Raw genomic sequence first — 18,060 nt, 5'->3', positions numbered from 1 at the left:
AAAATAATCTTGGGACAGAAGTAAAACCTACCTACATTTCTTCAACAATATGTAATATAAAGAGCAAAGGCAAAATAGAGAACTTTTACTGCATGTACCGTATTTTTAAAGATGTTTAACTCTGCCCCCTTTTGTTTCAGAGGTAAATTCACTTTGAACGGCAAGAAATTGCTTATCAAATGAAAAAAATCCACTTTTGTACAATAAATCAATAATATGTCTTGAAAAAAGTAAAACTTCAGTTAGGAAAAAAGGTAAATGAGGAGAGAAAAAAATTGGTCCCAGTGGGGTTTGAACCTACGCCCCCTGAAAAATTTCAGTCAAAGTAGGTTTATTGTAGGAATTGAATACTCTTCAAAAAGGAGGTACTCTATTACGGGTCTAATACCTTAAAATACAGAAGTCAGTAGTAGCAAAATTTGTACAAAGAGTAAACTTAGAATCACTTACCCCTGGTCTTGTTAGGATTGAAACAAGACTTTGTGGGAAAGCTATCCAGCTTAGTTTCAGGTCTGCTGTTTATCAAGGGGAACCTCTAGTTATCCTCCACCGTTTAAGTTCGAAATTTTACATATGATCTGAATTGTGTTTTTCTGAACACACGCATTACCAAACTATGAACTAAGTAACCATGAATACTCTGACTGTGTCAGTTTCTGATGGGCCAGTTGTTTTATGTATTTTATAAAAATTGTGGAAAGTTGATATCTTTACTAACAATAGGAATTGGTAGTGCAGAACTAACTGCCATTTGCCCCATGAGCCATTTGCTCCACTACCATAAAAGTGGCTCAGACTTCTTTCATGTGACTCCTAAAATAAAGCTAGTTCTATTCTTTGTACTAAATGTGGTTCAAAAGAAGTTTCAAGCTAGTAGTTGGTGTAGCTTTTACTGCATTGATTGTTCATACAAGTTATCCACTAAGGACACCTTAATTTTATTTTACAGTTTACATGCAGTGAGAGCAAAGGTATGGAAAGCAAGAATTACCAGTCCACTTTTCAACTGTGAGACATATGTTAACAACATGGAAATCCTGTACTGGCAGATGTGGAAACATTACTCTGAGGGTTTTGCTCCAGACCATATCACACAAATGAATTAACTATAGTAATGTCTCAAGCTACTATAGTCTATATAGTGAGGATGTTGCTCCATTTATTCCTGTATACTGTGTATGGGAGTAGTCTATTCTGAAACCAGTATGAGAATAGCTTCGCGTTACAATGAAAGCGACAAGTGATACCATTTGAAATGAGTAGGAATAGCTCAACTTTATACCATACATGATATAGGAGTGTTTCCTAATACTACTAAACAAAATATGGGAATACTTTAAGTAAACATACAAAATTTGGGAATAATTCACATAAACATACGGAATTTGGTAGAAGTCCCAGTTAATACTGACAGTATAAAATATCACAATAGTTCCAGTTATACAAATAAATTTGGGAATTGCTGTTGTTAATACTGTATTAAATACAGGAATAGCTTCAGCTAATGTTAATCAAAGTATTGGAAGACTCGCGAATTGCATATGGGAATACCTCAAGTTGGTGGTATACAAGGTATGGGAATAGCTACAGTTAAAACCTTATTTAGTATTAGAACAGCTACAGGTAATACTTCTCATTATTGGGAAAAGTTGCAAGTAATGCTATACGAAATATTGGAAAAGTCCCAGGTATTTCCTTCTAAAATGTGAGATTTGCTTCAGTTACAGGTGCTCACTTACCTTGTTTCAGATAACGTTCCACAAGTTTGGAAATGTAAAAACAAAAGTTTTTTCCAGTTAAACAAATTGTTCGTAATGAACTAGAAGATTTATGTTCAGTATGAAATGTTATTGCTAGACATGATTTTAGGAGACTGCCAGTATTTTTAACTATCACATGATGTAGATAATGGTGATCAGGTTTGAGTGAGGGGGTGGGGGTGCAGAATTGAGAATTTTACGGCTGTTTGTTAGTGCTAAATGATGTATGATTTTTTTTCTTGAATGTGTTTGATTATATTTGATTTTCAGTGTTCTGTAAATTATAATTGCAAAGATTTGTTTGTATATTTGTTGAATCAATGAATGGTTTGTACATAAAGTTTCTGTATTTGATTGTCACTAATGAATATATAATCACAGAAAATCCTATTTTCAGTGTTTTTTAATATTTAAAGGTTTATGTGAAAAGATGTATATATATATTTTGCAGTTTTTTGTTTTTAATGATTTTTTAATTGAGTCGGCTAAACGCTGTCAAGGGTTTGACGAGTCCTTGCTATCACACGATTTCTCATTCTTAAATGGCCTCACAACACAGCGAAGTGATGTAGTTCCATTGGATTGTCTGTAATTTCAAAGAGTTCATTGATCGAATGAAGTTCATTTATGTCAATCCTATTTGCTATGACCAATATACGATGTAATCTGTCATATTTATGACATGTAATTGTGCAGTACTCGAATAAAGCCACGTATTTTCTTCCGCGGTAACTCATTAAGCATAAACACGCATAACGATTCTGCGGGATTTGGTAATACATTTGCGCATATGATTATGGTGACGAATTTTATGCCCTTTTGTCACAAAATAGAAAATATGATGTTCACAAATTCAAATAAAAACTGCATATTAACTTATTAGCCAAATTTTCCATTTGTTACCCTGTCCGTTTCAAAACATAATCTTTAAAATCATTGCGCAAATAACAAATTTATTGTGCTGTGCATTTTATGAATTGCGCAGGCTTACAAAGCTTGCGTAACATCCAGCGAAAGACAAAATATAATTTCAGAACATACTGCTAGTATTTTATTGAGTGGGTACCTTTGAAAGCATTGGAATGTCTCTTATCAAAGAGTTTACCACATCGATGAAATTAAATTATGACAGCTTCATTTTAAATGACCCGTATAAGATATCTGCAGTACGTTAATTCTTCCGCGAGACTTCGCGGATGAATCCTAACTACAATCTGGACACTTCTCGGCGAACACGCGTGACCTGTTTATAACTTTGCGTGGGTTGAATTTTGCTGTCAGTAAACGGATAAATTATCGGAAGAAGAAGCTCTTACTGGTTTGTTTAGTTACTACTGATATTAAAAATGATATTAATTCTTATTTTTCAAGAAATAAACAAATCGGCGAAACATTAAATTGTATTTTCTTGTAGTTTTTGAAATCGAAAGTAGATCGTCTATGTTTGGCTGCTTTGACGAAACGAAACAACTTTTTTATGAAAAGATTTAAATAAGAGGTAATTTAACCGTAAACTTCAATGTCAGATACTGACAATTGCTGCTAAATGTCTTCGTATCATCACAATTTGTAAAATATATTGTTGAAACTGGAGAAAAGTGTAATCGTATCAGGATATAATATTTTGGGTAAATATCGAGCTGTGTTATGAAATTTTAACATTCAAGTAACATACATGATAGATATTATTGTAACAGAAATGATTCTAGAATTTATTTTTATTACACCTACATATAATCTATGTCAGACTCGTATTCTAGTCCTGAGGCATGATCTGAAAGTAAAAAGATGAAGTGACAGTCATACTTTGGATATTGTAATACTAGAAAGAATCTAGATCGTAACCTTTCTGGAACTTTGACTGGTTTGAATAATTTGCTTACGATTCAGGTTCGCAAAAAAATGAAACCGTCACCCATTCTGCTTTTCATGATGACACATGGCTTGATTTTTGCAGTCAGTAAGCGGATAAATTATCCCAAGAAAGAGCTCTTACTGATTTGTTTAATTACTACTGATTTTAATAATGATTTTATTTCTTATTTTTCGAGAAATAAACAAATCGGCGAAACATTAAATTGTATTTTCTTGTAGTTTTTGAAATCGAAAGTAGATCGTTATGTTAGAGTGCTTTGACGAAACGAAACAATTTTTTTATGAAATGATTTAAATAATTTCACCGTAAACTTCAATGTCAGATACTGCCAATTGCTGCTAAACTGTCTTCATATCATCACAATTTGTAAAACATATTGTTGAAACTGGAGATTTTGGCGGTATAAAAGAAAGTGTAATCATATCCGGATATAATATTTTGGGTAAATATCGAGCTGTGTTATGAAATTTAAACATAAAAGTAACAGACATGATAGATATTATTGTAACAGAAATGATTCTAGAATTTATTTTTATAATACATACATAGAATCAATATCAGACTTATATTCTAGTGCTGAGGCATGACCTGAAAGTAAAAATATGAAGTGACAGTCATTCATACTTTGAATATTGTAATACTAAAAAGAATCTAGGTAATATTTAGAAATTGAAACATAAAATTTTCAGTTAGAAATCGCACCAAAGGCTGTATCAAGGGTCTAACTTTTCAAAATTTCCTTGTGGTGATACCCCAAACCCTACTTGCAGGAGGGGGTATCCTCCCACACCCTTCCCCCATATTGCCACTTTACAGTTTGATACATTTGCCCTTTTACCACCTGCCACAATGCCCATTTCAAAATCTGACTGCAGTTCAAAGCGGGAAGGAACACCCCTCCCCACACCCACCCTGCTACCGACCACGTAAAAATGGCTCAAACATTTTTTCAGCCCAGTCTGGGCCTGTCTGTCTACATGAATCAAAACGGATAATTGAAAGTTCATAGACTTGGGGACTACTGACATGGTTTTGAAGGGGTTAACAGGTCTGAAATAGAATAAATGATGGTTTTAACTAAAAAAGAACTGCATTTATTAATATTGGTTATCTTTTCCGAAATTGGTAGCTAGTCCGAGTAACTTCTCTTAGTTTCGAATGCGCAATTTTCCTGTCAGTGTAAACATTCATAACACTATATATTGACACTCGGCAACATTTACATATCTTTAAACGCAAAAGTAAGTATACTTTAAATTCACATCCCTTATAATATGATTGAACAATACCTAGCGTGTGACACGGTTATTGCCAGGCCCCCTATCTGTAAAATATCTGAACAGTTCTTTCGTCCATCCGTTACAAATTGTATGTGGCAATCCGCGCTATAAAATTTCAATATATAAATTTTCATATTCAAATTTTGTCATGTGCGAATATATACCAGCCGATAATTGCCTGTTTTGGTAATGCCGGTGGCAAATGTTTACTGGAAAAATATTTATAGTCATGGGCAGTATCTTAGTGTCACCTGTCAAAGTGTAGTTTGTACTTTCAACATCTTTTTTAGCTCACCTGAGCACGAAGTGCTCAAAGGTGAGCTTTAGTGATCACCCTGTGTCCGGCGTCCGGCGTCCGTCCGTCGTCAACAATTTGACTGTTAACACTCTAGAGGTCACATTTTTGGCCCAATCTTAATGAAACTTGGTCAGAATGTTACCCTCCATAAAATCTTGGACGAGTTCGATATTGGGTCATCTGGGTTCAAAAACTAGGTCACCAGGTCAAATCAAAGGAAAAGCTTGTTAACACTCTAGAGGTCACAATTTTGACCCAATCTTAATGAAACTTGGCCAGAATGTTACCCTCCATAAAGTCTTGGACGAGTTCGATATTCGGTCATCTGGGGTAAAAAACTAGGTCACCAGGTCAAATCAAAGGAAAAGCTTGTTAACACTCTAGAGGTCACATTTTTGGCCCATTCTTAATGAAACTTGGTCAGAATGTTACCCTCCATAAAATCTTGGATGAGTTCGATATTGGGTCATCTGGGGTCAAAAACTAGGTCACCAGGTCAAATCAAAGGAAAAGCTTGTTAACACTGTAGAGGCCGCATTTATGACTATATCTTCATGAAACTTGGTCAGAATGTTAATATTGATGATCTTAAGGTCCAGTTTGAATCTGGGTCATGTAGGATTAAAAACTAGGTCACCTGGTCAAATCAAAGGAAAAGCTAGTTAACACTGTAGAGGCCACATTTATGACCATATCTTAAAGAAACTTGGTCAGAATGTTTATCTTGATGCTCTTTAGGTCAAATTTAAACCTGGGTCAGCTTCGGTCAAAAACTAGGTCACTAGGTTAAATCAAAGGAAAAGCTTGTTAACACTGTAGAGGCCACATTTATGACTATATCTTCATGAAACTTAGTCAGAATATTAAACTTGATGATCTTTAGGTCAGGTTTGAATCTGGGTCATGTTGGGTCAAGAATTAGGTCATGGGGGCAAATCAAAGGAAAAGCTTGTTAACACTCTAGAGGCCACATTTATGACTGTAACTTCATGAAACTTAGAATGTTAAACTTGATGATCTTTAGGTCAAGTTCAAATCTGGGTCATGTTGGGTCAAAAACTAGGTCACGGGGTCAAATCAAAAGAAAAGCTAGTTAACACTGTAGAGGCCACATTTATGAACATATCTTGATGAAACTTGGTCAGAATGTTAATCTTGATGATCTTTAGGTCAATAGGTCAGGTGAGCGATACAGGGCCTTCATGGCCCTCTTGTTTTTTTGCGAACCACTCGTCAATTTTAGAGAAATATATTGGGTTTAAATACTTGTATAATGTCAATCAAAGTTTTACTAGGCATCGATTGAATGTCCATTTCATCTATTGTAACAAAATCTCTGTTCAGTTGGGGAAAAAAGCTAAAACCAACTTGAAACTGGTAGACTATACTACCAGTACATCAATCATTAGCTGACTCTCAGGCCCTTCAGGCCTTTGATTATTTCATATTGTGCCATTGTTCATATAGCATTGATTGTAATCTGAACCTTGATGTTTGACCTCTTAGATCAGTTACTGTGATTAGTGTCTGAGCCAGGCAGTAGTGTGTAATATTTAACTCCCAATTATTAAGGGCAGTACATGTGTAAAATTTTGAACAGGTTGAATTTAGTAGGCACTCTGCGAGGTTTTATAAACTGTAAAATTTTGTAATTCTGCTACTGCTTCTAACAAAGAAAGAAATCAGTGGTATAAATGTAGCAAAAGAGTATTTGAATTGAAATACTATTTATCCTTTGATGATGTCAATTCATGAACTATGATAAACTGAGGACAGAAAGGCAAAAGGATTGGTAACTTTCTATATGAAGGGAAAAATTGTGTGAGAGGGGTTGACTTTTATCTTCAGTTTTATTGAAAATTCATTTTTGTATGTTTAGTTTCTATAGGAATGTTCTGAATTCATAAACACAGGTAAAGTGCAGCTTGCGAACTTTAGCCTTGAATGTTGTGTATGCAAAGTTTACATTTTTTTCATTAATTACATTAGATAGTGTGGAAAGGGTATAATTTTTAGCAGTCTCAAATAACCGAAGCCCGTCAACTTAGCTGAAAAGGGCGAGTTCTGCTGATCAGGAATCGTGATTTAAAAATTGTGTCTGAAGTCATTTCGTCCTCCACCTCTGATTCATGTGGAGAAGTTGGCAGTTATTTGAGATGTACAGGTTAATACTGTTTCAAGTCCAGGGACTCTGATCAGGTAATATGCCCGTCATTACATAACCGAAATACTGTTTAAAAAACAGCGCATAACTCTTAAATAAATTTTTAAAAGATCAAAACAAATAACAGGCAACTAAACTGAAGTCGTTGTGTGATTTCTTGCTGAAACTAGTCTTGTATAAAAAATACGGATGTATGTTTATATCACCTGTATAGAATTTCAGAAAATGATTCTACATGAAGTCAGTTTTGCATTATCTTCAGATACAAAAGATTTTCATCTATAAATAACCATGAGTAGTTGCAAATTCTGTGTTTATATGTACTAGAGTTTGATAGAGCATTTGGTTGTTCCATTATTTAAATTGTATGTACAGTTACTATAGACCATTGTGTTCACAAATTCTTCCTGTTACATTGCTCTTTTAAGTTATTGTGTGTTACACTGTTACTGTAGATTGCTATGTTACATTATAAATCTAGATCATTGTTACAAAACTGGTTATCCAAAATATGATGTCATTTTCTCTCGGGCTGAAACCAGTCACTAACTGTCCAGAACATAAATCCTTTGCATTTGTTTTCAAAAATTGAAGAAGAAAAAAGATAAAAATAGACAAGAGATATATTAATATTAGACCTTGTTTTGCACATAGAGGTTTGAGGCTACAGTATGATAATGAAACTTATTAAAAATTCAAACTGATAACAGTTTACTTGCTTTTTAGAGAAAGACATTTATACGCTACTTTTGAATTTATATATGAATTCTTTGAGTAGGTTTAGTTATTTTATAAGCACATATTAATGAGAAATAAAAGCGCATAACGAGGGCATTAGTTATCCGGCAAGTTGTGACTTAGTATTTCAAATTGCTTGCAGAGGATTGTACAGAAATTTTACCAGTTACTTCCCAATAGAAAAATTAAGCTGAATGTTTAACTTACATAGACCTTCTAATTAAACACTTCGTAATTGTTTGTATACTATGATTGAGAGCAGTATTACAAATTAAGTGGGGTATATATTGCTGAAGTTTTAAGGATGTCTGTATTTATAAATGTTAACCAATTTGTGTTATAGTTAACAATCCTCTGTGTGTGTGTCAGTTGAAATTGTATTGAATGCTTTTATTACATACAGTCGTGATTTACATGTAACTTTAACCTTTTAATTGGTTTATTAAGTTTTGCTTCCTTTATTAAGCATGTAGTGGTTGAGAGAAAATACAGAAATATGGTTTATATGGCTTTCTTTATTATTTTCAGCTCACCTGAACCAGGGTACCTAGGGTTCAGGGTAAGCAATAACTATTGGTGGATTGTCAGGCATCGATCATCCGTTGTCCAAAATTTGAACATAAATATCTTTGTTTCTGAAACTACTGATCAGAATTGTTCTGTAGCATCCTGGCAATGTTCTCTCTCAAATTCGTCCAAATGGGGTGGCCACTTAAGCTAAAAATAGAAATACCTGTAAACATCGTCTCATGACCTGCATAATCTATCTTAATCAAACTTGATCTGTAGCATCATACGGGCCTTACATTAAAACTTTTTGTCCTGAACCGTTTGATAGATCGTCGTCAACTGGTAGGCAACTTGAGGCCCTATAGTCTTCTTTGGGGTTTTTCTTTTTAATTTTGTGATTTTGTGATCACCCTTCATCCGTCATCAGTCCGTCCGTCCGTCAACAATTTCTTGTCTGCATGATAGAGGTTTTATTTATGATTTTTTTTAACCAAACTTGCACACAAGTTGTATCACCATTATGGGTTCCAGAGTTATGGTCCCTTAAAGGTCCAAAATTTGCTATTTTGGCTTTTGCAGCCATATAGAGACTTCATTTATGGTTTGATTTGATACAAACTTCCAAAATAACTTCAACAACAATAAATCTTGGATTCCATGACTAATCTGTCAAATTCAGTAGTAGGTTCCAGAGTTATTATGTCTCCCCTAGGAGACATATTGTTTTTGCCCTGTCAGTCCTTCCGTCCGTATGTCACACTTCATTTCCGAGCAATAACTGGAGAACCATTTGACCTAGAACCTTCAAACTTCATAGGGTTGTAGAGCTGCTGGAGTAGACGACCCCTATTGTTTTTGGGGTCACTCCGTCAAAGGTCAAGGTCACAGGGGCATGAACATTGAAAACCATTTCCGATCAATAACTAGAGAACCACTTGACCCAGAATGTTGAAACTTCATAGGATGATTGGTCATGAAGAGTAAATGACCCCTATTGATTTTGGGGTCAAAGGTCAAGGTCACAGGGGCCTGAACATTGAAAACCATTTCCGATCAATAACTAGAGAACCACTTGACCCAGAATGTTGAAACTTCATAGGATGATTGGTCATGAAGAGTAGATGACCCCTATTGTTTTTTGGGTCACTCTGTCAAAAGTCAAGGTCACAGGGGCCTGTACATTGAAAACCATTTCCGATCAATAACTAGAGAACCACTTGACCCAGAATGTTGAAACTTCATAGGATGATTGGTCATGAAGAGTAGATGACCCCTATTGATTTTGGGGTCACTCCGTCAAAGGTCAAGGTCACAGGGGCCTGAACATTGAAAACCATTTCCGATCAATAACTAGAGAACCACTTGACCCAGAATGTTGAAACTTCATAGGATGATTGGTCATGAAGAGTAGATGACCCCTATTTATTTTGGGGTCACTCTGTCAAAGGTCAAGGTCACAGGGGCCTGAACATTGAAAACCATTTCTGATCAATAACTAGAGAACCACTTGACCCAGAATGTTGGATGATTGGTCATGAAGAGTAGATGACCCCTATTGATTTTGGGGTCACTCTGTCAAAGATCAAGGTCACAGGGACCTGAACATTGAAAACCATTTCCGATCAATAACTAGAGAACCACTTGACCCAGAATGTTGAAACTTCATAGGATGATTGGTCATGAAGAGTAGATGACTCCTATGGATTTTGGGGTCACTCCATCAAAGGTCAAGGTCACAGGGACCTGAACATTGAAAACCATTTCCGATCAATAACTAGAGAACCACTTGACCCAGAATGTTGAAACTTCATAGGATGATTGGTCATGAAGAGTAGATGACTCCTATGGATTTTGGGGTCACTCCATCAAAGGTCAAGGTCACAGGGGCCTGAACATTGAAAACCATTTCCGATCAATAACTAGAGAACCACTTGACCCAGAATGTTGAAACTTCATAGGATGATTGGTCATGCAGAGTAGATGACCCCTAACGATTTTAGGGTCACTCCATTAAAGGTCAAGGTCACAGGGACCTGAACATTGAAAACCATTTCCGGTCAGTAACTTGAGAACCACTTGACCCAGAATGTTGAAACTTCATAGGATGATTGGTCATGCAGAGTAGATGACCCCTAACGATTTTAGGGTCACTCCGTCAAAGGTCCAGGTCACGGGCCTGAACATTGAAAACCATTTCCGGTCAGTAACTTGAGAACCACTTGACCCAGAATGATGAAACTTCATAGGATGATTGATCATGCAGAGTAGATGACCCCTAACGATTTTAGGGTCACTCTGTTAAAGGTCAAGGCCACAGGGGCCTGAACATGGAAAACCATTTCCAATCAATAACTTGAGAACCTCTCGACCCAGAATGTTGAAACTTCATAGGATGATTGTTCATGCATAGTAAATTACCCCTATTGTTTTTGGGGTCACTCCGTTAAAGGTCAAGGTCACAGGAGCCTGAACATTGATAACCAGTTCCGATCAATAACTTGAGAACCACTTGACCCAGAATGTTGAAACTTCATAGGATGATTGAACATGCAGAGTAGATGACCCCTATTGATTTTGGGGTCAGTCTATTAAAGGTCAAGGTCACAGTGGCCTGTTCATGTAAAATCATTTTTTGGAAATAACTTGAGAACCACTTGACCTACAATGTTGAAACTTAATAGGATGATTGGACATGCAGAGTAGATGACCCCTATTTATTTTGAGGTCACTTGATCAAAGGTCAAGGTCACAGGAGACTGAACAGTGACTTGAGAACCACTAGACCAAGAGTGTTGAAATTCAGCGGGATGACTGGACATGCCAGGAAGATGATCCCTATTGCAGCCAACCATCAGTGTCTCTTTGACTTTCGCTCCTGACCGCTATTGACTTCTTGCCTATAGGACTTTGCATTGGGGGAGACATGCGCTTTTTTACAAAAGCATTTTCTAGTTTTATATCTGATTACCTCCCCTGACTGTAATCAGAATGGATTTATATCAGTAATTACTTATAGGACTTACTTGAAATTTCATTATTGTCATTAGTTGGACTGAGACAATCAGGGTAGATAACTATGGACTGATTTTTTTGTCAAATTACCTCCCTTTATTTCAAATTAAAAGGGGTATATCTGTAACTAATGAAGATACTGATCTGAAATTTCATTTATGTCAACAGATGGACTTGGACAATCAGTGAAGATACATATTGACTGAAGTTATGACAAATTACCTCCCTTTATTTTTTATCTAAATGAATACACCTTAGCAGCTTCTAATAAGATTGGTTTGAAACGTTATTTATATCTTCAATGGTAAGAAATAGTCATTTTAGATAACTCTTGATTGAACATTTATCGATATGAATACTTTACTAATATATGGTTGTATAGGCTTGTACTCTGTATCTTCTACATGCATATACCAATGCATGATTACCTCCCTTGATTTTAATAAAAATGGATTTATCTCGGTAAATATTTATAGAACTCATTTGAAATTTCATTATTGTCTTAAGTTGGACTGAGGTAATCAGGGTAGATAGCTATGGACAGATTTTATGTCAAATTACCTCCGTTTGTTTCAAATTAAAATGGGTGTATCTCAGTAACCAATGAAGATACTGATTTGAAATGTCATTTGGGCCATCAGATGGACTCGGACCATCAGAGTAGATAACTTTTGACTGAATTTATGACAAATTACCTCCCTTTATTTGATGTAAAGAATGTATATAAGCAGCATGTAATTGGTTTCAGATGTTATTTAAGTCTTCCAGGGTAAGGAATAGTCATGTTAGTACAAAAATGCAGCATTTGAGCCAAGGATTCTCAAACTTGGTATGGAAATTGGCTCTCACTAGGTCAAAAGGGACTGTTACAAGAAAATGTTTATCCTGAAGATATTTAATGTGTATGCCTATGTGCTCTATGTCAAAACTTGATCATATCATTTTTAGCTCACCTGTCACAAAGTGACAAGGTGAGCTTTTGTGATCGCGCAGCGTCCGTCGTCCGTGCATGCGTCCGTCCGTGCGTGCGTGCGTAAACTTTTGCTTGTGACCACTCTAGAGGTCACATTTTTCATGGGATCTTTATAGAAATTGGTCAGAATTTTCCCCCTTGATGATATCTAGGTCGGGTTCTAAACGGGGTCATGTGCGGCCCAAAAATAGGTCAGTAGGTCTAAAAATAAGAAAAACCTTGTGACCTCTCTAGAGGCCATATATTTCACAAGGTCTTCATGAAAATTGGTCAGAATGTTCACCTTGATGATATCTAGGTCAAGTTCGAAACTGGGTCACGTGGTTTCAAAAACTAGGTCAGTAGGTCAAATAATAAAAAAAACCTTGTGACCTCTCTAAAGGCCATATTTTTCATGGGATCTGTATGAAAGTTGGTGTGAATGTTCAGCTTGATGATATCTAGGTCAAGTTCGAAACGGGTCACGTGCGGTCAAAAACTAGGTCAGTAGGTCGAAAAATAGAAAAACCTTGTGACCTCTCTAGAGGCCATACTTGTGAATGGATCTTCATTTAAATTGGTCAGAATGTTCACCTTGATGATATCTAGGTCAAGTTCGAAACTGGGTCACATGCGGTCAAAAACCTGGTCAGTAGGTCTAAAAATAGAAAAACCTTGTGACCTCTAGAGGCCATATATTTCATGAGATCTTCATGAAAATTGGTCAGAATGTTCAACTTGATGATATCTAGGTCAAGTTCGAAACTGGGTCACATGGTTTCAAAAACTAGGTCAGTAGGTCAAATAACAGAAAAACCTTGTGACCTCTCTAGAGGCCATATTTAGCATGGGATCTGAATGAAAGTTGGTCTGAATGTTCATCTTGATGATATCTAGGTCAAGTACGAAAGTGGGTCACGTGCGGTCAAAAACTAGGTCAGTAGGTCAAATAATAGAAAAACCTTGTGACCTCTCTAGGGGCCCATTTTTTTTCATGGGATCTGTATGAAAGTTGGTCTGAATGTTCACCTTGATGATATCTAGGTCAAGTTCGAAACAGGGCATGTGCGGTCATAAACTAGGTCAGTAGGTCTAAAAATAAAAAAACCTTGTGACCTCTCTAGAGGCCATACTTGTGAATGGATCTCCTTTAAAAAATTGGTCAGAATTGTTCATTTTGATGATAATCTGGGTTTAATTTCGAAAGTTGGTCATTGCCATCAAAAAGTAGGTCAGTAGGTCAATAATGAAAAACGTTGTGACCTCTCTAGAGGCCATATTTTTCAGGGGAAATCTGTATGAAATTGTCTGAATGTTTATCTTGATGAATATAGATCAAGTTTGAACTGGGTCAACTGCGATCACAAACTGGGTTCAGTAGGTCTTTAAAATAGAAAAACCTTGTGACCTCTCTAGAGGCCATACCCTTGAATGGCTCTCATGAAAATTGGTCAAATGTTCCCTTGATGATATCTAGGTCAGGTTTGAAACTGGGTCATGTGCCTTAAAAAACTAGGTCAGTAGGTCCAAATAATAAAAAAACCTTGTGACCTCTCTAGAGCCATACTTTTCAGGGGGATCTGTATGAAAGTGGTCTGAAGTTCACTTGTGATCTCTAGGTCAGGTTTGAAACTGGGTCAACTGGGTCAAGAACTAGGTCAGTAGGTCTAAAATTAGAAAAATCTTTTGACCTCTCTAGAGGCCATATTTTTATATGGATCTTCATGAAAATTTATCTGAATGTTCACTTTGATATCTAGGTCAGTTTCGAAACTGGGTCACATGCGGTCAAAAACTAGGCCAGTAGGTATAAAAATAGAAAAACCTTGTGATCTCTCTAGAGGCCATATTTTTCAATGGATCTTCATGAAAATTAGTGAGAATGTTCACCTTGATGATATCTAGGTAAAGATCAAAACAGGGTCATGTACCTTCGAAAACAAGGGTTTCAATAGGTCAAATAATAAGAAAAAACCCTTTTGACCTCTCTAGAGACCATATTTTCAATAGATTTTCAGGAAAATTGGGTCAGAATTTTTTATCTTGAAAATTTATCATGTCAAGTTCAAAACTGGGTCACATGAGCTCAAAAAACTAGGTCACTATGCCCAAATAATAGAAAAAACGACGTCATACTCAAAACTGGGTCATGTGGGAACAGGTGAGCGATTCAGGACCATCATGGTCCTCTTGTTAGCAATGGTACTCAGGTGAGCGATACAGGGCCATCATGGCCCTCTTGTTTTCACTGTAGGTAATAAAATATGAATTTCAGGGTAGACTTGAAAAAGCTTGAGCATTTAAACATTGTCAACTTTGAAAGGGTAGGACCACCTCATTTGTGGTCCATCCAGAAATCCTTGCCAGCACAACAGTTTTCAAGGGATCTAATCAAAGGTCAAAATACAATTATTTAGGGAACTTATGTATACTTGGGGCCTCCGTGTCCTAGTGGTTAAGGTCGCTGACTTGAAATCACTTGCACCTCACTTATGTGGGTTCGAGCCTCACTCGGGGTGTTGAAATTTTCATGTGAGGATGCCATTCAGCTGGCTTACGGGAGGTCAGTGGTTTTACCCAGCTGCCCGCTCGTGATGAAATAATGCACGGAGGGGCACCTGGGGTCTTCCTCCACCATCAAAGCTGGAAAGTCGCCATATGACCTATAATTATGCCAGTGCTTATCAGGACATACATTTGCTGTAGCTGGTTTAGGAGTTACTGTCTTGTGTCTGGATACTAGTAACCCTTTTGTCACAGATTTTCAGAATTGCATCACTGTGAAATGAATTTGTGCATATTGTTATGAAATTATAGTATTTTGAATTTTACAAACATACTGGCATTGGATTTCACACATGTGTTTTTAGCTCACCTGTCACATAGTGACAAGGTGAGCTTTTGTGATCACCCTTCATCCGTCATCCGTCATGTGTGCGTCTGTGCGTATAAGTCCACACAAAACTCTTTACCAGGGAGAGATAGGTCAAAATACACCTAAAAATTGGATGTAACATGCATGTTGTACCACAGAAAATGTCTCGATTTTTCCCTACAGCCTGTAATAAGTTACAACATAACTATTTATAGTAAAACAAAGGGAAATAACTCTAAAAAACAAGAGTGCCCCATGGTGGTGAACATTTGTGTCAAGTTACATCAAAATCCCTCCATGCTTAAAGAAGAAATGCTCCGGACAAAGCCATTCTTGAATTTGGCATTTGACCTCTAAGCCTGACCTTGACCTTAGACCTAGGGACCTGTTCTTGTGCACAACAATCTGTTCATGATAGTGAACATTTAAGTCAAGTTCATCAAAATCCCTCTTGCATGAAGAAGAAGTTTTCCAGACAAAGTCATTCTTGTATCGACCTTTGGCATCTGAGTGTGACCCTTTACCTTCAACCTAGGGACCAGGTTCTGTGCATGACAAATCCCTCATGTGGTGAACATTTGTGCCAAGTAATATTCAATCCTGTTTTGCCTGACAAAGTTATACACCGACAGGAAAAATGTCCCAATTTAAACCCTTTGATCTCGAAGTGTGACCTTGACCTTTAAGCTAGGGTTCTGGGTTTGTGCATGACTTGTCGTTTCATCATGGGGAACATTTATGCCAAGTAATATTAAAATCCCTTGATGGATGTCAGAGTTATGGACCGGACAGAAAAAAAGCTCTGTTGACATTTGACCTCAAATTGTGACCTTGACCTTTGAGCTAGGGGTCAGGGTTTTGTGCAAGACACATCAACTCATTATGGGGAACATTTGTGCCAAGTAATATTAAAATCCCTTCATGGATGACAGTTATGGACCGGACATGAAACAGACCCTGTTCAGCCATGTTAACTTTGACTGCCAAGTGTGACCTTTACCTTTGAGCTAGGGGTCTGAAAGTTGTGCAAGACACATCGTACTTTTTAAAGAGGTACATTTGTTGCCAAGTAATATTAAAATCCCTTCATGGATGGCAGAGTTTGGACCGGACAGGAAAAAAGCCCTGTTGACTTTTTACCTCAAATTGTGACCTTGACCTTTCAGTAGGGGTCTGGGTTTTGCGCACGACACGTCGTCTCATCATGGGGAACATTTGTGCAAAGTAATATTAAAATCCCTTCATGGATGACAGAGTTATGGACTGGACACGAAATTGCGGACGAGAGGAAGGATGGACGTTATTACGGACGGATGGAAAAGTGCATTCCTATAGTCCCCGAAACTGGGACTAAAAAGACTTTTAAAAGTGTTTCTATTTTTAGCTTTAGCGGCCCCTAAAAGGGACCAAGTGCCCCCATTTGAACAAACTTGGGAGAGAACCATATAATTATGCTACATACCAAGTTTGATGAAGATCCATCAAGCAGTTCATGATAACAAGTTATTTAAAAGGTATTTCTATTTTTAGCACTAGCGGTCCCCAGAAGCGGCCAAGTGCTCCCCGACCAAGTTTAATGAAGATCCATTAAGCAGTGCATGGTAAGAAGTCGTTTGAAGGTATTTCTATTTTTAGCTCTAGCGACCCCTAGAAGGGGCCAAGTGCCCCCATTTGAACAAACTTGAGAGAGGACCATATAATGATGCTTCAGACTAAAGTTGATGAAGAACCATCGAGCAGTTCATAGAAGTTGTTTCAAGGTATTTCTATTTTAGCCCCCAACAAGCCCCTAAAAAGGGCAATGCACCCCATTTGAACAAATGGAAAGGACCTTATAATGAACCGCAACCAAATTTAATGAAATCCAAACAAAAATGGTTTCATGAGAAATCGTTTTTAAAGGTATTTCTATTTTAAACTCTAGCGGCCCCTAAAGGGGCCAAGTGCCCCCCTTTAAACAAACTTTGGAGAGGACCATATAATGATGTTAAAGACCAAGTCTGATGAAGATCAATCAAGCGGTTCATGATAAGTCCTATAAACGATTTTCTATTTTTAGCTCTAGCGGCCCCTAAAAGGGGCCAAGTGCCCCCATTTGAACAAATTTGGAAGAGGACCTTATAATGCTGCTACAGACCAAGTTTGATGAAGATCCATCAAGCAGTTCATGAGAAGTAGTAGTTTGAATGATTTTCTATTTTTAGCTCTAGCAGCCCCTAAAAGTGGCCAAGTGCCCCTATTTGAACAAATTTGGGAGAGGACCTTATAATGATGCCACAGACCAATTTGATGAAGATCTATCATATGGTTCATAAGAAGTCGTTTCAAGGTTTTTCTATTTTTAGCTCTAGCAGGGCCCCTAAATGGGGCCAAGTACCCCCAATTGAATAAACTTTGGAGAGGACCTTATAATAATGCTACAGACTAAGATGGATGAAGATCCATCAAGCGATTCATGAGAAGTGGTTTAAAGGTTTTTCTATTTTTAGCTCTAGCAGCCACTAAAAGGGGCTAAATGCCCCCATTTGAAAAAAACTTGATAGAGGACCTCACCAGGATGCTACAGACCAAATTTGGTGTTATTCTGACCTGTAG

The 18,060-nt window shown here is 37.0% G+C and overlaps 1 protein-coding gene across 1 annotated transcript in view; it reads left to right on the top strand.

Moving 5' to 3' along the window:
- LOC123558091 (UDP-N-acetylglucosamine--peptide N-acetylglucosaminyltransferase 110 kDa subunit-like) overlaps positions 1 to 8,620 on the top strand; it is a 31,541-nt gene extending 22,921 nt beyond the window's left edge. The window contains exon 19 of the mRNA XM_053542614.1: positions 950 to 8,620. Coding sequence (XP_053398589.1) covers positions 950 to 1,106 — 157 coding nt within the window. The 3' untranslated portion in view covers positions 1,107 to 8,620. The remainder of the gene's footprint in view (positions 1 to 949) is intronic.
- Positions 8,621 to 18,060: the final 9,440 nt, after the last annotated feature.

The sequence above is a fragment of the Mercenaria mercenaria genome, chromosome 5 (assembly GCF_021730395.1).
Source record: "Mercenaria mercenaria strain notata chromosome 5, MADL_Memer_1, whole genome shotgun sequence".
Taxonomy (NCBI): domain Eukaryota; kingdom Metazoa; phylum Mollusca; class Bivalvia; order Venerida; family Veneridae; genus Mercenaria; species Mercenaria mercenaria.
Note: the sequence above shows the minus strand (reverse complement) of the source record. Positions and strands in the feature narration are given on the sequence as shown.